The 25,822-nt window shown below is 41.3% G+C and overlaps 1 protein-coding gene across 1 annotated transcript in view; it reads left to right on the plus strand.

Moving 5' to 3' along the window:
• LOC122549336 (collectin-10) overlaps positions 1–25,822 on the plus strand; it is a 42,922-nt gene that overhangs the window by 12,483 nt on the left and 4,617 nt on the right. Inside the window, exons 3-6 of the mRNA XM_043688983.2 lie at positions 4,733–4,804; positions 13,072–13,143; positions 15,064–15,117; positions 21,874–21,969. Coding sequence (XP_043544918.1) covers positions 4,733–4,804; positions 13,072–13,143; positions 15,064–15,117; positions 21,874–21,969 — 294 coding nt within the window. The remainder of the gene's footprint in view (positions 1–4,732; positions 4,805–13,071; positions 13,144–15,063; positions 15,118–21,873; positions 21,970–25,822) is intronic.

A 25,822-nucleotide genomic window follows, 5' to 3' on the forward strand; every position in this document is an offset into this window, starting at 1 on the left:
ATTCTTTAACTTTTGCGATAACCCTGTAACTAGTAGGGTTTGATTTCTAATGTGGTAACCCAGTGAGTCATTACACTCTATCTACCCTGTCAATGCCACTCATAACTTTATACACCTCGATCAGGTCCCATCTTCACCTTCTGCTGTATGGAAAGTAACCCCAGCCTATCCAGTCTCTTTTCAGAGTTGAATCGCTCCAGCCCAGGCAACATCCTGGGAATCCCTTCTGTACCGTCTCGACTGAAATCACATTCTCCCTACATTGTAGCGACCAGAGCCACATGCAGTACTCCAGCTGAAGACTAACTAATATTATATACAGCTTCATGATTCCTCCTTGCATTGGATTTGATGCCTGTCTAAGATAGACAAATATCCCATCCGACTTCTTTATCATCTTATCCACTTATCCTGCTGCCTTCAAGGATCTATGGACATAGAGATCAAAGTCCCTCTGATTCTCTGTACTTTCTAGGATCATACCAGTCTATGAGTATCCCTTTCCTTATTAGTCCCCCCAAACGGCACCCTTATTACTTTTCAGGGTTAAGTTCCATATGCCACTGTTCAGCCCATCTCACCAGCCAGTTTATATTGCCCTGTAGTTAAACACGTTTCACCACCAAATGTTTGTCATTATCAATGATTCCTCCTATGGATTGGTGACTCCCTATTCGACCTGGATGGACCACAAAATATTCCCCCTATAAGTACTCCATCCCAACCTGGCAATTCCACAATCCCTCTTCCCCCTCTCCAAACAGGTCTCATCTCCATTCCCTGTCATGCGATTCCCTATATTTACCTGGTCCTGGACTCCAGGAATTAAAATCTAGGAATTGCTTGTAATCCTAATTCTGTCTGTCTCTGATACTGAGGCCTCTGAGATTTAATTAAGAGGTCGGGTGAAGGCTGGAATTCTTGTCTCCAGATAATTAATGCATCTCAGAAACAGCACCATTCAGAAAATCCTCCCCCATCATATTTTTACTTCAAATTACCTTTTAAAGCTTGTCATTTACTATGTTTTCTGGTGGACCAAAATGTCCAGATTGAATTTCCATCTGATTTTTTTCAAGAAACAATCAATTCAGATTTAAATATATTTAAATAGTTACGTTCAAAACTCCAGCGTACCATTAACAAGGTACAAGTTAGGATTGTGTTTGAATACTGTCAACCTGCTTGGATCAGTGCAGCTACAACAACTTTCAGGAAACTTAACTCCTTCCAGAACAAAACAATTCACTTCAGTGGCATCCCAATCACTGCTGTAAACATCCACTCCTTACACCACTAATGCACGTATACCATCTACAAGATGCATTGCAGCAACTTGCCAAGTCTCCAACTTCCAAACCCATTACCTCTATCACCTAGCAGGACAAGAACAGCAGATGCAAGGGAGTATCACCACCTGTAAGTTTCTGTCCAAGCTACGCACGATCCTGACTTTGAATCAAATTGCCATTCCCTCGCTGTTACTGGATTAAAATTTTGAAACTTGTTCCCTAACAGTACTGTGTGTGTCCCTTCACATCAACAACTGTACCAGTTCAAGAAGGTAGCTGATCATTAACTTCTCCAAGATCATTGATATGGGCAGCAAATTCTGGCTGCACCAACAATACTAATATTCCATGAACAAATAAAACATTTGGCTCCATATTTCTGAGTCCCATTTAAACATTGAATTTTTTTTTAAAAATCATTCCTGGGATGTAGGTATCCTTAATTGTTGCTTGATTGACAAGCTTCCCAAGGTCATTTCTGTTGGTGTGGAATCACATATAGACCAGACATTTCCTTCCCGAAAGAACATTAGTGAACAAGATTGTTTTTTGTAACAATTGATGGTGGCTATATTGTCATAATTAGGCTAGCTGTTTAATTCCTAATGCCACTGCAGCATTTAAACCCCTATCCCCAGAGCATGAGGCTGGGTCTCTTGATTACTAGTGAAGTAAAAATATCATGACATGACTGCTTCCCTGCTTATAATACTAAAATAGATGCCTGTTCATTATCTCATTTTGGAACTTCCCATTTGCAAATTGGCTGCTGCAATTTTCAAATGAAAACAGTGACTACACTTTAAAAGAGTACTTCTTTTGTTATAAGTTAGTTTGGGATGTCTACAAATCATGAAAAGCATAACGTAAAGGAAATTTTTCTATTGCCTAATTTCTCTTACGAGGGATGTCGGAAATGCTGATGCCACCTTCCTGTTTTTGTGGTCAGTTATGATTTTAGGGAAGACTTGATATTGTCACAATGCCGTTCCCTTTTTTCGAAAAGCTGTTCCTTTTCTCTTGGGTACTGTGTCCTTGGCTTTTTTCAGAAGGGTCGTAAATAGCTCCTGGTTCTGATTAGACTGGTTTGGTACAGAGCTTAAAGGATATTGAGAAGCCTTTTTGTTTATATGCTGCTGGATTACCCTGCCACAAAAGATTTTAACAAAAAGATAAACAAAAAGAAAAGAAAAAGAGCAAAACTGAAAAGAAGAAGTAGAAAGGAAAGAAAGGTGGCGACTATACGAGCCCCAGTTACAGAAGTCTAAAGCCTACAGAGGCCCTGCTAATCCACTGCCATCTTGGTATATTGGGCTTTGTTTACTTAAAATGGAGTAATACTGAAGAAAATCTATTTAGTTCCTAAACTGTGCAGATCCATTACTAATGCAATCTTACGTACCCTCAGAGCAGGATTTTATCAGGAAATTTGAGTAGAACTTTGCAGTTCACTGCTAATCATTGCTGACATCAGAACAGTCCCTCATGGGACAAATTATGCCAACTCGGCTACAGTTTGACAGCTTAACAGGACTGGTGTCAGCTTAGGAACAGCAATAACATCACAATAAAAAAACCCTTCAATGCAGTCCATAGACTAAGTGGTTTGTGGTGGAGTCAAAGTGAATAACTATGTATTTAAATGAGGTTTACAGCTTTTCCAAAATAATCTGGTCTTTGAATTATCATCTTCTGAACAAGGAAATGTTTGATTTGCAGGAATTCCCCTGTCTCTATTTAAACAGTTACATAAAGACATTTAATTAAACTTTGTGACAATGTTATTTTTTTGCCTCACCAAGGGAATTTACTGCTTTTCCAAGAAGGGTGCTTTGTTACTTTGGAATGTATTTTTTTCAAGTAGTAGATGCGACAAATTGGGTACCACAGGAATCATTGTTAAGGCACCAGCCATCACAATAAGGATATAAGAATGATTCATATGAGGGAACTAAATGTTTTTCCAAGTTTGCAGCGAACACAAACATAAGTTTCAGGTTGAGTTGTTGAGAGGATGCAGAGATGATTCAGTGTGATTTGGACAAGCTGAATGATGAGGAAAATACATGGCAGATGAAGTATAATTTGGATAAATGTGAGTTTACCCACTTTGATTGCAAAAACAATAAGACAGGTTGTTTTCTGAACAATGATAGATTAGGAAAGGGGTGAAGTGTAACGAGACCTGGGTATCCTGGGCATGCAGGTATAGCAGGCAGTTAATAAGGCAAATGGTATGTTGGCTTTCATAGCAAGTGGGTTTGAGTACACAAATACAGAGCAATTGTACCCAGGGCTTTAGTGACACCACACTTGAAGTATTGTGTACAGTTTTGATCTCCTTAAATAAGGAAGGATGATCTGACTATGGAGGGAGTGCAAAAAAGGTTTAACAGTCCAGTAAAAAACACCAAAGGACCGCAGATGCTTGGAATCAGAAACAAAAATAGAAATTGTTGGGGAAACATAGCAGGTCTGGTAGCATCTCTGGAGTGAAAGCAGAGTTAACATTTCAGGTCCAGTGACGCTTCTTCAGAATAGAGACTAATGTGCAGATTCTGTTTAAAAAAGGGTGAAATTTCTACATGTTGATGTTTGGAGACATTTATATATACTCAAACAATGAACACAGGAAGTTAGAGTGCAAATGCTCCAAGCAATTAGGGAAGTAAATGTTGTGTTGGCCTTTAAGCAACTGGAGTGCAAACATAAGGAAGTCTGCATTTGGTGAGACCATACCTGGAGTACTCTGCACAGATTTGGTCTCCACATTTTACAAAGGAGATAGTTGCTTTGGAGATGTTACAGAGAAGAGTCCCCAGATTGGCTCATGGACTGTGAGAGTTATCCTTGTGAGGGAGTAAACTGAGTCTAAATTCATGAGTTTAGAAGAATAAAAGCTAATCTCACTGAAACATACCTGATTGTGACAGGGTAGACACTGAGAAACTGCTTCTACTGTTTGAGAAAATTGAGAACATAGTGGCATTATCTCATGATAATGGGTTATCATTTAAAACTGAGTTGAGGAGAAATTCTCAATTGAAGATTGTGACCCTTTAGAATTCTCTCACATGTTGAAGATGTTTAAAACTGACATATATGTGGCCTCTCATGGAATCGAGGGATATGACAACAAGTGGGAAAGTAGAATTAAAGCCAAAGATCAGCCGTGATCATATTGAATGTTGGAAAAGGCTTGATAAGTCATATGTTCTACTTCCTTCCTGTTTCTTATATTCTCATGCAGATTTCCTTTCTTCCCATCCCACCAAAATGTCAAATATCTTTAAATACTCAGTTCCCCACCTTGTCATTTTGCAACCACTATCGTATTTGTGCTAGCAATTCATCCATTTTGTTATGAATACTTCATGCTTTTGAATAAGGATTCTTTAATTAGCGCAACCTGTATCTGAAGACTGTTTTCTGTTTTAAAGGTGAGCAAGGTGAAACAGGTGACCCTGGTGAACCCGGAAAAACAGGAAAACTGGGTCCACCTGGACCAAAAGGTATGGTGCATGGTAGACAAAAATATACTATAATTTTAATCTGCAGGAGTTTCTGTAATAACTGGATTCTTGTGTATCTGCTGGTCAATTAACATATAATGATTGTTCTATAATACTGTCACAATCACTGGGAGAGTTTGGTGATCTTGCTGCATTTTACAATTATAGGTTGACCCTTTAGCATGCTACAGCAGAGTTTACACTCACAGTGTCCCATACTTCCTTATGACGGGGAATGAAGTTCCTCCCCTAAAAAACTGATATTCCAGACTTTCTCCACTCTACCCAAATCCTGCTACAGACACTCTCTTGCTTTCCTGCTGTCTCCCTTTTGCACTTGAGGATCTTTTTTGCTTCATCACCTGCAACCTGAGCCTCTGCTAATTTCTTAGTGCATTCAGGTTCAATCTAGCCATCGCTTTTAGTGCAGCCTATCCCTTTCAGTGACTCTCAATAGTTCATTGCCTTCCTTTTCCCCTGTTGATCGATCTCCTGTTCTCAGGTTTATGTCTCTAAACCTAATTTTCACTTGTGCAATCCGTCTCTTTTTGCTTTTCTCCTACTCATCTTTCTTTTGTTGCATCTGTAATTTCCCGTGCATACATTTTCCTTCCTGAAATTTAGGCAAAAGTTTCTATCAGGTAATACTGAGCATTTTATTTGTGATAAATCCCCTCTCAATGAATAGCATCCTCCTCTATGCATTTCAACTGTTTTAATAGTGCCAAAAAATGTATTATCGCTGTGCAGGGAAGTGCAGGTGCAAATTGAGCAGAGACCTTTGGTATGTTCTCTGAAATTTGTGCGCTAGAAATGCTGAGTGAAAGTGAAATATCTGCCACATAGGCATGTAATATTCTCAATGGCTCAGATGAGGTCAAATTTCTAAATGGCTGGTTGCAGCAAAACAATTCATCACAGAGAAAATTCAGTAATATTCTTTCCCTGTCCCACTCCACACAACTCTGCTACCTTACTACCTTAGGTGGGCAACTCAGCTGTGCCCCCAACGGTGATAACAATCAGGTAAAATATTTAAATGCCCCCATTCTAGGCATTTAGGCCAGGATCGCGGCACAGTAAAGGTTTGGAAGAAGACCAATGTTTTTACTAAATTACATTTTGCAACTTCAGAAGATGTATTTGTTTACTTTGTGAATTCATTGCTGTGATTCTATGACTCTACATAAATCCAGTCCCTAAATGAGTTTTGCTTTTCAACAATGCCAATAATCTTTTGATGAAAGGGCCAGCTAAACTCTGTAGGATTGACTCAATAGAACAATTATCACTTTACTGTCAGATAATATTGGCGCTAATTTAGTTTTCAAATTCACTAATGTGCATGGATTAGTACAAGGAACGATTCTTTGGATACTCCCGGCTCATTTATATCTTTCTCTCTCCTGATGAGCATTTCACACTGTACCAGTTCCATCCTGCCTGAAGAGGATTGATCATCGGTATGCAAGCTCTACAGTAACTTCATGTCACTTAGCTACCATACAGTTAACAGAGAATAGTTTGATTCAATCAATCCAGATAAAGTTGAGTTTTACCATTCTGTGTTAAATCTTTCAAATTCATCAGCACACTGATTTATCACAGAAGGCTATAAGTTTCTGAGATTTGACTCAAGGCACTTTGATATGGAAAAGTAGAGGTTTAGTGGACACATGGGCGTGCGAGTGGAAGTGATCTATTGCAAGGTTATTTGATTTTGGCAAATACGAGCCTCGCCCACTCAAATGATGCAATGGAAATTTGTCTGCATTGTGCCCAATCTTCTGAGCAATGCATGTGATAGCTAGAAACAAATTTACATCGCATGAGTGGAAAGTGCAAATCTCAAGTGCCAGTATAAACATGGAAGATTCTCGACTTGTTCTTGACAGTGGCATGTTCTCTTGACGCATATCACTTTCGTTTATCACACACCTTCATTTCCAATAAAAATTGAAACAATTGTCAAAAATTATAACCATTGGTGATCCCTGAGGCTTGATCCAAAATGTTATTCTTTATTCCTGTAATTAAGGCCAGGACAAGTAATTGCATGAGCTATGCAAGTACATAAAACTATGGCTTTCTATTGTGATTGAGCATAAGTGATATTTGTTTCATTTATTATTCATTTAGCAGTTGCGGGCTTTGCTGTTTGGGCGGGGGGGGGAGGGGGGGCAGTATTTATAACCTACTGACTGCCCTTGAGAAGGTGGTGGTGAGCTGGCTCCTTGACCTGCTGCAGTACACACGCTGTAGGTAGACTTACAATGCTGTTGGGGAAGAAATTCCAGGCTTTTGACTCAGCGACAATGAAGGAATGGCAATACATTTCCAAGTTAGGATGGTGAAGGGCTTGGAGGGGAAATAGCTGGTGGCAGTGTTTCCATATGATGGCTGTCCTTGTCCTTTTGAAGGCTTATGGTTCTGGGTTTGGAAGATGCTGTTTAAGATCCTTGGAGAATTTCTGCAGTGCATCTTTAAGATTGTGCCACTGAGCGTCAGTGGTGAAGAGAGTGAATATTTATGGATGTGGAGCCAACCAAGTAGGCTGCTATGACTTGGATGGTATCTTGAGTGTTATTAGAGCTGCAAACACCCAGCAAGTGGGAGTATTACATCACACTCCTGACTTGTGTCTTGTCGCTGGTGGACATACTTTGAGGAGTTAAGAGAAAGTGAGCATTGCAGATGCTGGAGATCAGAGTTGAAGAGTATGGTGCTGGAAAAGTGCAGCGGGTCACGTAACATTCGAGGAGCAGGAGAATCAACATTTCGAGCATAAGCTCTTCATCAGGAATTTTGAGCTTATGCTGGAAATGTTGATTCTCCTGCTCCTCGGATGCTGCCTGGCCCGCTGTGCTTTTCCAGCACCACATTCTTCGACATTGAGGAGTTAGGAAGTGAGTTAGTCGCTGTAGAAATCCTAGCCATTGATCTGCTGTTGTAGTAATTACATTAAATCATTCATCCAATTCAGTTTCTGGTCAATGGTAAATCCACAATATTGATAATAGATGCTTCAGTTATGATAATGCTATTGAATGTTAAGGAGTGATGGATAGTGGCACAAATGTACTTGCTACTTGTCAGCCTCAGCTGAATTTTGTCCAGATCTTTCATTTGGATGTGGACTGCTTCACTATTTGAGGAGCCGTGAATGGTACTGAACATTGATGAAAATCCCCATCTACTGATGGAGAGAAGGTCATTGATGAAACAGTTGAAAATGATTGGGTATAGTTAGAACCCCGAGGAACTCCTGCAGACATGTCCTGGAGCTGAGATGATTGGCCTTCCACAACTATGATGATCTTTCTTTGTAGCAGGTATGACTCCAACCAGCCAAGTTTCACCCTTGATGTCCATTTGGTCAAATACAGTCTTGATATCAAGTTTGGTCACTCTCATCTCCCCTCTGAAGTTCAATTGTATGTTCAAACCAAGGATGTAAATGAAATAAGGAATTGATTAGCCTTGGCTTAACCCAAACTAGGCATCACTGAATAGATTATTACTAAGCAAGTGTTGCTTGATAGTACTGCCAGTAACATTTTCCATCACTTAACTGATGGTGGAGAGTAGACTGATGGCATAGTAATTGGCCAGGTTGCATTTGTCCTGCTTTTTGTGCACAGGACATATCTGGCAAACTTCCACATTGCCAGATGGATGCCAGTGTTGTGGCTCTACTGAAACAGTTTGGCTAGGAACACAGCAAATTCTGGAACATAAATCTTTAGTATTTTTATTGCAAAGTTGTCAGGTCCTTTGCAGTATCCCGTGCCTTCAGTTGTTTCTTGAAATCATTGGGAGCAAGTTGTATTTGCTAAAAACTGTTATCAATGAAGCTGAAGACCACTGTAGGAAGCCAAGATGAATCGTCCACTCAACACTTCTGGCTGAAGAACTGCTCTGAAGAAGGGTCACTGGACCCAAAACATTAACTCTGATTTCTCTCTACAGCTGCTGCCAGATCTACTGAGCTCTGCCAGCAATTTCTGGTTTTGTTTTTGGTTCCTAATTCCAGATATGTTTTATTGAATTCAAATTCAACCATCTGCCATGGCGGGATATGAACCTGGGCTCCAGAACATTAGCTGAATTTCTGGATTAATAGTCTGGCCATAATGCCACAGTCATTGCCTCCCCCATTCACTTTTCCTGTCCCGATTAGATCCATTCAGGTACTGGATACAGGAATGTGGATCCAAACTCTTGCTGCAAATTTCCTTCACAACTCCAGCCACATCATGTTGTTCTTGTGAGCAGGCTTCTTTGTGTAATTGGGTAGGGAAAGGGATAACCCTACAGACTCTTGCATATTGCAGCCTGAGGTCTAGTAAGTCACCTGGAAAGTGAGGTACAGCCATGTATGTTGAGAAACATACAGTTATTTCCTCTACTCCACTTTCACATTATTCACTGTCATCTATACAGTGTCCCTTTGAGTAGTTCAGCTTATGGGAAACTCTCCAACTTGCTCGGTTTAATGCAGCAATACTCAAGGAGTCTGGCAGCATCCAGAACAAACGATTCTGTTATTTGAACCCCATCCAGCCCATGTAGCTTTGATTCCCTCCACAACCATCTGCATTATGCACTGCAGCAACTCACCAAATGATTCTTCATGATACTAAAACAGGTGAGAAAGCAGGCTGTGATGAGGAGATAAAGAGTTCACAGATCGATGTTGATAGGCTAGGAGAGTGAGCCGGAATCTGGAAGACGGAGTTTAATGTGGATAAGTGTGAGGTTATCCATTTTGGCCGGTAAGGTAAAGGGGGAAATTATTATTTAAATGGGAAGTAGATTCAAAGTGCATCAGTGCAGAGGGATTTGGGCATCACTGTGCATGAATCACAGGAAGTGGATATACAGGTGCAGCACACAATAAGAAAGGCAAATGGACTCCTGGCATTTATTACCAAAGGACTGGATTATAAAAGTAAAAATGTCTTGTTACAATTATCTAAAACATTGGTGACACCTACATCTGCAATATTGTGTCCAGTTCTGGTCTCCTGACTTGAGGAAGGATGATGTGTCATTGGAGACAGTGCAGAGGAGATTCACCAGTTCCAGGGAGGGAAGAGTTGTTGAACAAGGAGTAGTTGAATAGCTTGGGCTTGCACTCTCTGGAGTACAGAAGAATGAAGGAGATCTGTTTGCGGTGTATAAAATGCTAAAGATGATTGATAAGGTCAACATGGAACAGATGTTGATCAAGAGTGTGGTGCTGGAAAAGCACAGCAGGTCAGGCAGCATCTGAGGAGCAGGAGAATCGAAGTTTCGGGCAAAGGCCTTCATGTCAATTCTCCTGCTCCTCGGATGCTGCCTGACCTGCTGTGCTTTTCTAGCACCACCCTCTCGAGTCTGATCTCCAGCAGCTGCAGTCCTCACTTTCTCCATGGAACAGATGTTGCTTTTTGTGGGACAGTCTTGAACAAGAGGTCATAGATATAGCGAGACAAGATAGGTTCAAAACTAAGATGAGGAGAAACTATTTCTCTAAGACGGTAGTGAATCTGTGGAACTCACTGCCCAAGAGTGCAATGGAGGCAGAATCAAACAACAGATTCAAGAAAGAAATAGATAGGTTTCTGACAAAAAAGTGGGATAAAGGGCAATGGGAACAGGCAGAAAAGTGGTATTGAGACCAGGATAAGATCAGCCATGATCATGTTAAATGGTGGAGCAGGCTCGAAGGGCTGAATTGCCTACTGCCCCTCCAAATTCCTCTGATTGTATGTCCCTATGTTCCTCAACAGTCAGCCAGACACATGAAATTTACTATCTAGAAGGTCACACTTGAATACCACCACCTCCAAATTCCTTTCCAGGTTACACGCTACCCTGCAATGAAAACATATCCTTTTCTTTTCAGTGTCACTGGGTCAAATGTCTTGAAATCTTTACCTAACAGCATGAAGGGAGCACTTCTACTGCACGACTGTAGCTGTTCGCCACAAGTAACATTAGGGATGAGTAATGAATTCCAACAAAGTGCCGTGATTGCAAAAAAGAAAAATATTGAGTAAAGTGCAATGAACATTTAATTGCTTGCCAGAGTAATCAAAGATGAGGTTAGACACAGAGGGTGGTATTTAATCTTGGTGAGAGGAATATTGTTCGTTGGCTGGTGACTCAGTGAGAGTCATATATCACCTCCTTTGGGCAAGCACACCAAATTGAGTGGCTCAATGGCAGACCTCCTGGATGAATCCTATACCTGCCCCCCAGCAACCTCCTGAAGAAGTGCCAGTCAATCAGAAACCGGCAATTATCCAGTGCAGAATGTGTCAATGACAGTAGCAGTACCTGCCAGCAATGTACCAATGAAAAACTCAGGATCAGTGAGGGAGTTACACCACAGATGAGGGAGATTGGGGTGGGATAGCAGCATTGGGGCTATGTAGGAAGACAAGGGGCTCCCCCTCTACCACCTTCCCATCATATGTCCAAGCCTTCCTTGGGCGAGGGTATTAAATTCCACACAGAGATTCATTAACTAATGCTATCTTATCTAATGATATCTAGGGTAATACAATTAATAGTGATTGGAAGATTTTGAGGATTACGTAAAGCATTTAGATATGTACTAATAATTGGCAGAGTTCAAATTATCATCATCACAGTTAGCATTAAAGTATGTCTCAGCATTTGTTGGATTTTGTTCTACTATTACAACAGTGGTAAAATTCAAGGGTCTGGCTGACTCTACTGAAGATTATATCAGCATAGGAATTAGAAGTGGGCATTCAACCCTTCAAGCCTGCTCTGCCATTAACATGACCATGGCTGATCCTCTGTTGGTCCCTACTCCACATTTAACTATGTACTGTTATAACAATAGAACAAAATTATGTTCAGTGTGTGAAGTTTAATCACAGCTAATCAGACTCTAAAAATAAATGTATCATTGGTAATTTTCCATGATTTGGGTATTCCTCTTGTATGAGATTACAATAAATGACTCCACCTAATGTATTGTTTTATCTATTGTGCCACTAAGTGCAACTACCTACTTCTACTTCAGTTTTGGGGAATGCAATGGGAAGTTGGCATCTTTGTTCATTGTCTTCCTTCTGCAAACATCTTGTTTGCACTCGTATTGCACTAGTTTGTATTCTTTGTATTTTTCTACAGCTGTTTTACTCTTAGAGTTGAGGCATTTCTTTCTTTGTAAGAATTGTATTTGTTAGTCCTAACACTCTGCGTTCCTCTCAACTTTTCACTCTTGTAATAGGTAGGGACATAATTCCTGCAGAGAGTCAGCTGGATAATGTAAATGGGGTCTGCGGAGTTAAAAACTGTTGTGTCCCAAACCCTGACATGGATACCTCCACTTCAGCACCCTATCCCGCCAGTGCACGCGCACACGCATACACACACACACACATGCATTTGTGGGATTGAATTACAGTAGACCACTTTAACTTCATAAATATGGTGAATAACTGACTGGTTATTGACTATTAGACCAGTCACCTGTTTTACACCCAGTTAATGCTATTTTACATCAATAGGGAATAAAATATAATGGAGGACAAATCGAGTGATTAATCCAGCCCTGACATTTAACTGTATACTTTTAACATTATACCCTTGAATTTTTCCCAAACATAATGTAAAATTACATTTTCTCAGTGTTAAAAATCTTAGCATAAATGTCCTTTAGGGAGGACATTTGTCATTCATACCCAGTCTAGTCTATATGTGATTCTCCATGTACCAGCAAAGTTAACTTTGAAATGTCTTGGCAAACTAATGACAATTATGGACAGGCAGCAAATTCTAGTCCTGTCAGCAATGCACACATCCTGTGAAAGAATAAATTTTAATCTCTGTTAGATTTAAACTGTAACTTTAGTTTTATACCTAATGAAATGCATTTAAGGAGACCTACATTGTCCATGATCATTTTAATTATACTTGACACAACTGCATATATTTTAATGATGAATTGAGTTGACTGTGAAAAGCTTAGCAATATAGCTTTGTATACTATACAGAAACATTCAGCTCTTCAGAAAATATTGGCATTAATTGCAATGAATCAATTTTTAAATTTAAGATCATTGTCATTTAAAACAAACCCGAAGAATTCTTCTTTTCGTTCCTTTTGCTGCTCAGAAATATACATATTCTAATTTAATTAATTGCATAAAGTATACCGTGAACTACTATTTTGCCATTTTTGTCAATAGCTATGCTGCAATGCAATAAATTGGAAACTAACCTGAAGCTTTACTTTTACTAAGGAATGATTGGTGAACCTGGTCAGAATGGAGAAGTTGGACGTAGGGGTAAAATAGGTCCAGTTGGTTTAAAGGGTAAGTCTGAAATTTGAATAGTGTAAGAACTTTGAAGTTGCAATGTTTAGTTATAATTAGATATTTTCTGTCTCAGGCAGTTGATTATATTACGGAATGTTATTGAAGAATAAACAAAAATAATTGAGAAATAACTATCTCTCATTTAGCATACAATAATGTTTAGAATAAAATATAATGGAATAAAAGTCCTATTGCAAACATTTAAGTAATTAATTCACATTCATTCAGTTAAGGAACAATGCATTTATTAATTCCATATCATGTAATAATGAGTTTGTTCTCAGTTTCTTTCGTGAAGTGTGACATTCTCAAGCAACACAAACTTTGCTTCATATTCTTGTTTTTTGTGTATATTTTGTGTATTAGTGAGAATAAAGGGTTGTCTTGTGGTGCAATTGTAGTGTCCCTATGCCCAAAAGATCCAGGTTCAAGTACCACACCAGGACATTTGAGCCACCGAAAGTGCATATATAGCAATGGGCAAACAAACTGGTTATCAGTCTGTAAGTCCTTCCAAACAGCTTGATGGCAGGTGATAAGAGTGGACAAGTTTCCTGATCAGTCATCCAGAAGAAGGAAAGGACAAACCACTGTAGTACTTTGCTACAAGCACCAATCCAGGGGAGGCGAGCCCATAAGAAGCAAGGACAGATAAAAAAGCGACAGTGAAAGAAGGAATTAGAAACTATATTAACTTACATTCAGTAAAAGTGATACCAGTATTTTATTTAATCTTAGGTTTAAGTGCATGTGTTGCATTTCATCATGTTTATTTCCACATTTATTGGATAAAATATTTGCACATATCCCAGTTAATCTAATTGATATAAGTCGATTTTACATCTAAATAAATGGAGAAAAACAATTCACAATTCTTCCTGTGCCTCAGGATGAAAATGACTTCTGTGATTTTTGTGAAAACAGTTCAGTTCCTCTCTTTTGATTTAGATTCAATCTGCAGGTGCAGAAACAAACCATTTCCTACAACACCACACCATTGCTGGACCAGAGAATTACTGGGCATACCAAAGCAGCACCTCTGCTTCAACAATTGTAAATTATCAGAAGAAAATCCAGCCCCTTATCTTTGGTGCAAAATAGTGCCTTACCATCAAATAAAATTAATAAATCAGTGCCAGAGGCACAGAAAACATTCTAGTAATAACGAGGCATTCATAAATTCAGGTAGTAAACTTTATAGGTGCAACAGTTAATGGAACTCCAGTATTTTCAGCAAGGAGATCAGCACATTATAATTCCTGGTACAGTATAAAAATCTTATAAATAGCTGATACAGAGCTACAGTTCTATCATGATGAACATATTTTTGCACTGTAGTGTATTTATCCCACCGGTTGGATGTAATAGCTGTAATTTGTGAACAAGTAGTTTCAAGCATGTTATACTGGTTGCAGGCAATGGGATACATTTCTTAAAACTGATAATTATTGTACATGTTGAATGACTTTTTAACCTCCAACACATTGGGTGGCAAGTGACTGCCTTTATAAAATAAACTTGCTGATAAATGTTGTCAAAATTGCTGTTCAAACCTGATTTATCCAAATATTAATTTTGAATTTTTTGAATAAACAGTCAGATATAAGTAAAAATATTTGTTGGGTGGTATTTTCCAGATAATGGATTGATACAACCATTAACATAAAAGATTATTTGTCACATCTACTTTTGTTCATTTATGAACATGTCTTGCAATTAATGTATGCAAATCACATTGCAATACATCATTGTCATGTACATGTAACTTTGATTTGACAAAAATGAAGCATGACTATTTCCTACAAAAACCTCTAATTATATTTTCATTTTAAAATGTTATAATACTGTATAAGTGGTAATAAGTAGTCTTCCATCTGTGAACTCATCTATTCTAACTCATTTTTTATTATAATTTAGGTGATAAAGGAAATAAAGGTTACCCAGGACCACCTGGGTTGAAAGGTGAATCAGGTATTGTTTCTGATTTCTAAAATATATGCTTTTTTATTCAGTTGTGGGATGTGGGCATCACTGGCAGTTGGAGATGGGGTGGACAGAGGCATTTATTGCCTGTCCCTAAATGCACTTGAGAAACTGGTGGTGAGCTGCTTTCCTGACCACTGCAGTCCATATGCTATACGTAGTCCCACAATGCCATTAGGGAGGGAATTCCAGAATTTTGACTCAGCAACAGTGAAGGAACAGCAATATATTTTCAAGTCAGGATGGTGTGTGGTTTCAAGGGGAACTTGCAAATGATGGTTCTCCATGTACTCACTGCCCTTGTCTTTCTAGATGTAATTAGTTATGAGTTTGAAAGGTGCTATCTGAGGATCTTTGCCAGTTTTCTGCAGTGCATCTTGTAGATAGTACATAACTGCTCTTACTGAGCGTCAGTGGTAAAAGGAGTGGATGTTTGTGAATGTGGTGCCAATCAAGTGGGCTGTTTTGTCCTGGAAGGTGGCAAGCTTTTGAGTGTTGTTGGTAGGTGGGGAGTGCCCCATCACACTCCTGACTTGCACTTTGTAGATGTGGACAGACTTTCTGGAGTCATTTCTAGCTTTTGACCTGCTCTTGTACCCACTGTATTTATTTGGTGAGTGCAATTGAGCTTCTGGTCATTGGTAACCACCAAAATGGTGATAGTGGGGGATTCAGTGATGGTACACAATTGAATGTAAATGTAATAATCCCAAACAAAACCCACAAAAGTCCACAGAGGATAGTACAATTGCAACATTTAAAAGGCATTTGGATGAGTATATGGATAGGAAGGGTTTGGAGGGATATGGGCTGGGTGCTGGCAGGTGGAACTAGATTGCGTTGGGATATCTGGTCGGCATGGACAGGTTGGACCAAAGGGTCTGTTTCTGTGCTGTACATCTCTATGACTCTATGACTCTATGACTCTATAATTATTAGGAGCTATAATGGATAGGTGACTGTAATTTATTTGATGACCATTTTGTTAATAAAGTTTAGAATTGTTCATGCTGGAGATAAAATGCTTTCCAACTTTTGGCATTAGGTGCACTAATGCAACCAACAAAGTGAGCCAAATAATATTCCCATTGTATTGTTCCATTAATGTGTTTTTGAAATGTGTCCATATTACACAGGGAAGAGGTGTTGGATGTCTTAAAACACATAAAGGTGGATAAATCCCCAGAACCTGAGGGAAGCTAGGGAAGTGATTGCTGGGCCCTTTGCTGAAATACATGTATCATCGATAGCCACAGGTCAGGTGCTGGAAGACTGGAGGTTGGCAAACATGAGGCCACTATTAAAGGAAGGTGATAAGAAAAAGACAATGAACCATAGACCGGTGAGGCTGACACTTTGATGGGCAAGTTGTCAGAGTAAATCCTGAGGGACAGCATTTACATGTATTTGGAAAAGCACAGACTGATTAGGGATAGTCATCATGGCTTTATGCGTGGGAAATTGTGTTACACAAATTTAATTGAGTTTTCTGAAGAAGTAATAAAGAGGATTGATGAGGTCAGAGAGGTGGATGTGATCTATATGGACTTCAGTACGGCATTCAACAAGGTTCTTCATGATAGACTGGTTAGCAAGGTTAGATCACTTGGAATACCGGGAGAACTAGCCATTTGAATACAGAATTGGCTCAAAGGTAGAAGACAGAGGGTGGTGGTGGAGGTTTGCTTTTCAGACTGGAGGCCTGGGACCATCAGTGTGCCACGGGATCAGTGCTGGGTCCACTACTTTTTGTCATTTATACAAATGATTTGGATGTGAACATAGGAGGTAAAGTTAGTAAGCTTGCAGATGACACCAAAATTGGAGGTGTAGTGGACAATGAAGAAGGTTGGAGCTGAAAATGTGTTGCTGGAACAGCGCAGCAGGTCAGGCAGCATCCAGGGAACAGGAGAATCGACGTTTCGGGCATAAGCCCTTCTTCAGGAATGAAGAAGGGTTTATGCCCGAAATATCGATTCTCCTGTTCCCTGGATGCTGCCTGACCTGCTGCGCTGTTCCAGCAACACATTTTCAGCTCTGATCTCCAGCATCTGCAGACCTCACTTTCTCCCCAATGAAGAAGGTTACCTCAGAGTACAAGGGGATCTTGATCAGATGGGCCAATGGGCTAAGGAATGACAGATGGAGTTTAATTTAGATAAAGGTGATGTACTGTATTTTGGAAAGGCAAATCAGGGCAGGACCTATACACTTTATGGTAATTTCCTGGGGAGCGTTGCTGCACAAAGACATCTTGGAGTTCAGGTTCATTCTTCCTTGCAAGTGGCGTCACAGGTAGATAGGATAATGAAGAAGGCATTTGGCATGCTTGCCTTCATTGGCTAGTGCATTGAGTATAAGAGTTGGGAGGCCATGTTGGGGCTGTACAGAACATTCAATTTGGCCACTGTTGGAATACTGCAGGTTGTGAAACCTGAAAAAGTTTAGAAAAGCCTTACAAGGATATTACTACAGTTGGAGGATTTGAACTACAGAGAGAGGCTGAATGGACTGGGGATATTTTCCCTGCAGCATCGGAGAGTGAGGTTAGGGTGAACAGACTAGGTTTTTTACCCATGGTGGGGAGGAGTCCACAACTAGACGGCATACATTTATGGTGAGAGGGGAATGATTTAAAAGGGACCTACAGGGCAACATTTTCACACAGAGGGTGATGCGTGTGAGGAATGAGCTACTCGAGGAAGTGGTGGATGCTGGTACAATTATAACATTTAAAAGACACCTGAATGGGTTTATGAATAAGAAGGGTTCAGAAGGATATGGGCCAAATGCTGGCAAGTGGGACTAGATTTATTTAGGATATCTGGTCGACATTGAATTGAAAGGTCTGTTTCTATGCTATACATCTCTATGGTTCTATGACTCTAAAAAAACACCCTACCATACTGAGTGTCCAGTTTCCTCTGCCAAAGTAGAGACTATTTGTTCAGCTGCTTTTTTGTCTTCCTCCCATTCTGCTTTCCAAACACTTACTTCAAAGACCAATCATAAAATTAACAAAGATCCCCATCACTCTTTTGTTCTGATTATTTCCTTCTATGCCCTTGCGGATTTCATAATCATGATTCATTTCCCACTGCCTTGATTCCCATTCCCAGTAAAACTGGTGACAGGTCAGCTTTTCTTCCTGCCTCAAGGGTTACACCCAAAGCATTGACTTCTCCACCTCCTGATGCTGCCTGGCTTGCTGTAGTCTTCCAGCCTCCTGCTTGTCTGCCTTTGTCCCAACTTCACCTGTTAGTTGATATTCCAAACAATTCCCTCACCTTGGGCATCTTTTTCTTCACGCTTAAAACTACCGTCATCATCTCCCTTCACAAAGTCATAAATACCCTTGACCATGCTTTGCCTGCAAACTCCTACCTCAGGTTCCAATGTCTCATGAACTTGATTGAGTTTTTTTGAAAAAGTAACAAAGAGGGCAGAACAGTGGATATGATCTATATGGACTTCAGTAAGGCATTCAACAAGGTTCCCCATGGGAGACTGGTTAACAAGGTTAGATCTCATGGAATATAGAGAGAACTAGCCATTTGGATACAGAACTGGCTCGAAGGTAGAAGACAGAGGGAGGTGGTGGAGGGTTGTTTTTCAGACTGGAGGCCCGCGACCAGTGGAGTGCCACAAGGATTGGTGCTGTGTCCTCTACTTTTCATCATTTTTATAAATGATTTGGATATGAATGTAGGGGGTGTAGTTAGTAAGTTTGCAGATGACACCAAAATTCGAGGTGTAGTGGACAGCAAAGAAGGTTACCTCAAATTACAACAGAATCTTGATCAGATGAGCCAATGTGCTGATGAGTGGCAGATGGAGTTTAATTTAGGTAAATGTGAGGTGCTGCACTTTGGGAAAGCAAATCTTAGCAGGATTTATACACTTAATGGTAAGGTCCTAGGGAGTCTAGCTGAACAAAGAAACCTTGGAGTGCAGGTTCACTGCTCCTTGAAAGTGGAGTGACAGGTAGATAGGATAGTGAAGAAGGTGTTTGATATGCTTTCCTTTATTGGCCAGAGCATTGAGTATAGGAGTTGGGAGGTCATGTTGTGGCTGTACAGGACATTGGTTAGGCCTCTTTTGGAGTATTGTGTGCAATTCTGGTCTCCTTCCTATCAGAAGGATGCTGTGAAATGTGAAAGGGTTCAGAAAAGATTTACAAGGATGTTGCTAGGGAGAGGCTGAATAGGCTAGGGCTGAGGGGTGACCTCATAGAGGTTTATAAAATCATGAGGGACATGGATAGGATAAATAGACAAAGTCTTTTCCGTGGAGTGGGGGAGTCCAGAACTCGAGGGCATAGGTTTAGGGTAAGAGGGGGGAGATATAAAAGGGACGTAAATGACAACTTTCATGCAGAGGGTGGTGCATGTATGGAATGAGCTGCTAGAGGAAGTGGTGGAGGCTGGTACAATTACAACATTTAAAAGGCGTCTGGATGGGTATATGAATAGGAAGGGTTGAGAGGGATATGGGCCAAATGCTGGCAAATGGGACTAGATTAGGTTAGGATATCTGGTCGGCATGGACGAGTTGGACCAAAGGGTCTGTTTCTGTGCTGTACATCTCTATGACTCTATCCTTACCTGGTTAAAGCTAGGAATGTGGTGTTCTTCTTCAGTTTCCCACCTCAAGGCATGTTCTTGGTGACCAGTCTCTGAATCATAGCCAGTGTTGTGACATTTTGCGATGGGTAGGACATAAGAGGCAGCTGCCTTATCTGGAATGGGAATTGAACCCTCTGCTCTAGGAGTTTATCCAATCCACACTTGAGCCATCTAACCAACTGAGCAAGTAATCCCTTCGCGATTTAATATGATATGAGAACCCAAAACTGGTCCTATTTTCATGCAAATCTATGTTTGAATTCTGTCAATTAAGTATACATCCATCCTATTACACAGAAATGTGCCCTAACAAAATTTAGGATTGACATCCACCATGACCATGATGCATTATTCATCTTCCATTCACCTTACCCACACTACATCCTTTGACATCTCCTTTAAAGTCTTGCTTATGCTGGATTGTTCCAGACAGTGGCACTCATTCAGGCAAACTGCAGTGTAATCTTTAACAATTACCTCTGCTCCCATGAGCATATCAAGCCATCAGCAGACTCACAAGGCAACTTTTTCTTCCAGATTTCTGTGCTGCCCCTGATAATATTGGCTGCAGACATGGGGCCAGCTTCTCAGTTATGCTGATACCACCTATTGTCATCTCTCTTTTCCCCTCCACTGCCTTTATGAACTGCATTGACAGGAAAAGATCTATTTCTCAAGATGACCTTATGATGCCTGCTTGACTGAACTCCAAACTTTAGTAATGGATTGGATCAAGAGAGGTTGTTTTCACAGGTGCAAGTGGAGTGTCTGGTTTGATTAATTGACATCTTTACAAGGTTAGAACAAGCTATTTTATCAAGTCTATACATTAATTTGGACAAGATTAAGAATTATGATATGAGAAAAAGCTTCTGGTATTGATGTTATAATGAATTTGATCCTCTTACAGAGTTGTTAAAGAAGCAGGTTTGCAAAACAGATTTTGAAATGGGTATTTTCTTAAGCGCATTTCAAAACTTGGCTCGTTGGATTTTATAGTTCACACTGAGTGAGTGAGCATGGAAGGTGCAAGAAGACATAAAAGATGCATGGGATGGGGTGCCATGAAGATGGAGTGGAGGGGTTCTGGTGAGGATGTAAGAGGAGTGGAGGTATGGGGAGTGGGGGGAGCAGATGTGGTATGAAGCCTGGGAGCTAAAACCTTTGATACATCCGGGACAAAATCTCAGAGAACTGAGGCAGATCTTTGAACCAGCCCACTTCAGTGTTTGTCCATCTTCAAGGCTGCATCTGGACTGTCTCTGGGATTGCTGGGGCTGACTTGTTCTTGCCCTTGCCCTCACCCTCACCTGAGTAATGCCGTCAATTACACGCCAATTTGACAGTCCGGTGCAGTGAATATATAACTGCAAGTAACTGGATTGAAACTGCTTCCATTTGGACTTGCCCAGATTTCATGGGGCAAAAGGCCTGTTTTTATACACTTAATACAACATGAGACACCACATTACAACTGGTAATGGAGCTACAGATCTCATTAACTTGGGACTGAATTTCATTCCAGAGGCTATATGCCTGTTTAGTGCTGTCCCTAAAAAATAATCCAGCATTCAGTTACTATCCAGTACAACTGCAATTATTTCTGCACATCCATGAAAATCAATTAGTCCTGTAAATATGAATATATGAGTGTTATTGATGAGGCAGATCTGGAACATTAATGCAAACTTTACTGTGAAAGCAAACTATGGCCAACTCCCATGCAAAGGGTAAGAAACTGGACACCAATGCGGTCTGGACCTGCAAATTGCCAAATTTTGGGTTCTGAATCACTGCAGAGTATTCAACTTAAAAGTCTTCTCCTTCTATTGTAAGCAGTTTTCAGTTCTATTTTAATATTAATTTTAAATTTACAGTGTATTAGTGGCCGGCAATAATTGGCCAAAACTAAAATGTCAATTCATTCTTGAGAGTTGAAACTCCTCTGACATCTATTTCTGGTGCTCTTATGAATGTATTACTACAAAATTCCTCCATATCACAGACATCTTGATAATTAGACAGTGAATTGTTTTATGCTACAGTCACAGTTATCAGATAAACAAAGGATGTTCATTCTGGCAACACCACTTCCATATGTATTCTGGTCAATTAACAGGTAGCTTTTGTGACTGCGGAAGATACCGGAAAATTGTAGGACAGATGGATATCAACATTGCTCGTTTGAACAATACAATGCGCTTCGTGAAGAATGGTAGGTCATTTTAGTTTTAAGTTGAATTGAAGCAGTTGCTTATGAAATAGGTATGCTGTCTTATGTTTTTGAACAATACTAATTGAGGAGATTTTCAATTAGACCAAAATTTATGCTTGAATACAGTAAGACATTACAACTTATGTCCCTAGAAATTTATTGTTCTAATATCCTTTAGGGAACGAAAATCTGCCTCCTAACCTGGCTTTGCTCACATCTGACTCCAAATCCATAGCTGTGTGGCTGAGTCTTACGTGCCTTATGGACTGGTCTAGCAAGCCACTTAGTTATACTTAACTGCTATAAGGTCTGGTAAAGGGAATGAAACCATACAGACCACCTGGCACCAACCAAAGCATCAGAAACAACAATGGCACATGCAGCCCTGTCCACCTGAAACATCCTCCTCACTAATATCATAGAATGCCTATAATGAGATAGAGGCCATTCAGCCTGAGTCTGTACTGACCCTCCAAACAGCATCCCACCCAGACCCACCCTATCCCCATAACCCTGCATTTGCCATGGCTAATCCACCCAGCCTGCATATCCCTGGACACTGCAGGCAACTTACCATGGCCAGTCCACCTACCAGCATATGTTTGGACTGTTGGAGGAAATGGGAGCATCCAGAGGAAACCCATGTAGACACGAGGAGAACGTGCAAACTCCACACAGTCACGCAAGACTGGGATCGAACCTGGGTCCCTGTCACTGTGAAGCAGCCGTGCTAACCACTGAGCCAGCCACCCTGCTGACTGGGGGCTTGTGCCAAAACTACGAAAGCTGTCACATAGACTAGTTCAGCAACAGCTTGACATAGTCATGCTCGTGGAATCAGACCTGTAGACAATGTCCCAGACAACACCATCTCATCCCCTCATATATTCTGTCCCAATCAGCTGGACAGACATGGCAGAGATGGTGACAAAATGATATTTTGTCAGGAGGAAGTTGCTCTGGGCATCCTCAAAATTGACTCTGGACGCCAGGAAATCTCATGGCATCATGTCAAAATTAGCAACAAACCCTCATGCAGATTGCCACCTCAAAGCTCATGAATCAATTGTCCTCCATGTTGAACACTACTTGGAGGACACACTGAGGATAACAAGGGCATGGAATGTATCCTGAGTGGAGGACTGCAATATCTATCACCAAGTGTGGTTTGGTAGCACCACTACATCCTGAAGGAGATAGCTGCTGGACTGCACCTGCAGCAGGTGCTGAGGGAATCAACAAAAGTGAAAAGGATACTTAATATCATCCTCAATCTACTTGTCGTAAATGCATCTGTCCATTACAGTATCAGTAGGAGTGACCACGACACAGTCATTGTGGAGATGAAGTCCCATTTTCACCTTGAAGATGTTCACCAGTGTTTTGTGTGGCATTGTTATCAAAGCAAAATGGGATAGTTTTCAAACAGATCTCGCAAATCAAGACTGGGCATCTATGAGGTGCTGTGGGCCAACAACAGAATCTTATTCAACCACAATTTGTGAACTCATGGCCAGCAGATTCCCTGTTCCATGATTACCATCAAGAGATTTCTCTGCAATTCTCATGGTCTCTAGTTTTGATAGGGCTCCTTGACACTTAGTCAAAGTCACCATGGACATCCAATCCCTGTACACATCGATCCACCACAACAAAGGTTTCCAAGCCCTGTGTTTCTTCCTCTCATGTTGTTCCAACCAGTACTCTTGCACCAACACCCTCATCTGCCTGGTTGAACTGGTCCTCACCCTCAACAACTTCTCCTTCCAATCCTCCCACTTACTCCAAACCAAAGGGGTAGCCATGGGCACCCGCATGGGACCCAGCCATGCTTGCCTGTTTGTCGGGTACATGGAACAGTCCATCTTCCGCATCACCCCCACCTGTTCCTCCACTATATCAATGACTGTAACAGCGCTGCCTCATGCTCCCACGACCAACACCTTCCACCCCGATCTCAAATTCACTTGAACCATCTTGAACATCTCCCTCCCCTTCCTGGACCTCTCCATCACATCTCTGGTGACTGATTAATCACAGACATCTACTACAAGCCCACCAACTCCCACAGCTACCTCCTGTAAAAATGCCATCCCTTATTCCCAATTCCTCCATCTCAGCAGTATCCAGGATGACCAATTGCACCTCACTAAGTCCCAAGTGGCCTCCTTCTTCCATAGTCCCCACTTCCCTTCCCACATGGTCAACGATGCCCTCCTCTACTTCACGCACCACCGCCCTTGAACCACACCCCCGTCCCAGTGCAAGAAGGACAGAACCCCCCGGTCCTCATCATCCTCTGCCACTTCTGCCACCTCCAAAGATATATTTCCCTCCTCACTCCTATCAGCATTCCGGAAAGACCATTCCCTCCATGACTCCCTCATCAGGTCCACACCCCTCATTGGCCCACATCCCACTCCTGGCACTTTTCCCTGCCACCGAAGGAAGTGCAAACCCTTCACCCACACCACTCCCCTCACCTATGTCCAAGACCCCAAGGGATCGTTCCACATCCATTAGAAATTTACCTGTACCTCAATGTCATCTACTGCATCTGTTGCACCCGGTCTGGTCTCCTCTACATCAGGGAGGCAGGATGCCTCCTAGCGGATCATTTCAGAGAACATCTCTGGGTCACCTGCGCCCACCAACCCCACCGCCCCGTGGCTGAACACTTCAACTCCCCCTCCAACTCCATCAAGGACATACAGGTCCTGGGCCTCCTCCACTGCCAAACCGTTAACACCCGATACCTGGAGGAGGAATGCCTCATATTCCGCCTTGGGATGCTGCAACCACATGGGATAAATGTGGATTTCAACAGCTTCCTCATTTCCCCTCCCACCACATTATCCCAGTCCCAAGCCTCCAACTCGGCAGTGTCCTCCGAACCAGTCCATCACTCCCCCACCTCTGACCTATCACCTTCTCCCTCACCTTCATCCATCTATTGCTTTCTCAGCTACCTTCTCCTCAACCCCAGCCCCCTCCCATTCATCTCTCAGCCCCGACCCACAAGCCTCATTCCTGATGAAGGGCAGATGCCCAAAACATCGATTCTCCTGCTACTCGGATGCTGCCTGACTTGCTGTGCTTTTCCAGCAACACACTCTCAACTTATTCAAAAACAGCCTTAATATTAAGGGCAGTCACTCTCACCTCTCCTATGGAGTTTAGCTTTTTTATGCATGTTTGAACCAAGGCTATAACGAAGTCAGGAGTTGATCGAACCCAAACTGAGTCTGAATGAGCTCATTGCTAATAAAATGCCAACATGGTTCCATCCTTTTGCTGTTGATCGAGGGTAGGTTGTTGTGGTGGTAATCAGCTGGTTAGATTTGTCCTGCTTTGTGTACAACACATACCTGGGCAATTTTCCAAATGGTCAAGTAAATGCCAGAGTTGTCACTGTACTGGAACACCTGGCCAGGGAAAGGCTGCTTCTGGAGCACATATCTTCAGTACCATCACTGGAATGTTATGCATCTTTGAGAGAAGGAATTAATGATGCGCTAAGTTCCAAAATGGCAATGACGGCATATTTCTGAAAACTACACTGACTGGGGTCATCATCCATCTATCCTACTGACTTCTGGCAGATGCTGTTTGCACATGCTCCTGAATGCTCCATACAGACACACAGGATAGCTCAAAGCAAGAGTGTGAATGTGCCAACACCAGCTTCCTGGAGCCAAAATTGCCCTGGTGTGCCAAAACAACAGGTGTTACCTGGCAAACAAAGAGTCATCCACCACAAGGAAGTGTAAGTTAAAATACTTAATTCAATGTGAAATCCTGTGCAGAAAGAGAGAGGCAAAGAAAGATGGGATTGAGAATGATAAGGAAGGAA

This window comes from Chiloscyllium plagiosum, unplaced genomic scaffold (assembly GCF_037043375.1).
Source record: "Chiloscyllium plagiosum isolate Xiang-an unplaced genomic scaffold, Cpla_swu_hap1 HiC_scaffold_4, whole genome shotgun sequence".
Lineage (NCBI taxonomy): Eukaryota > Metazoa > Chordata > Chondrichthyes > Orectolobiformes > Hemiscylliidae > Chiloscyllium > Chiloscyllium plagiosum.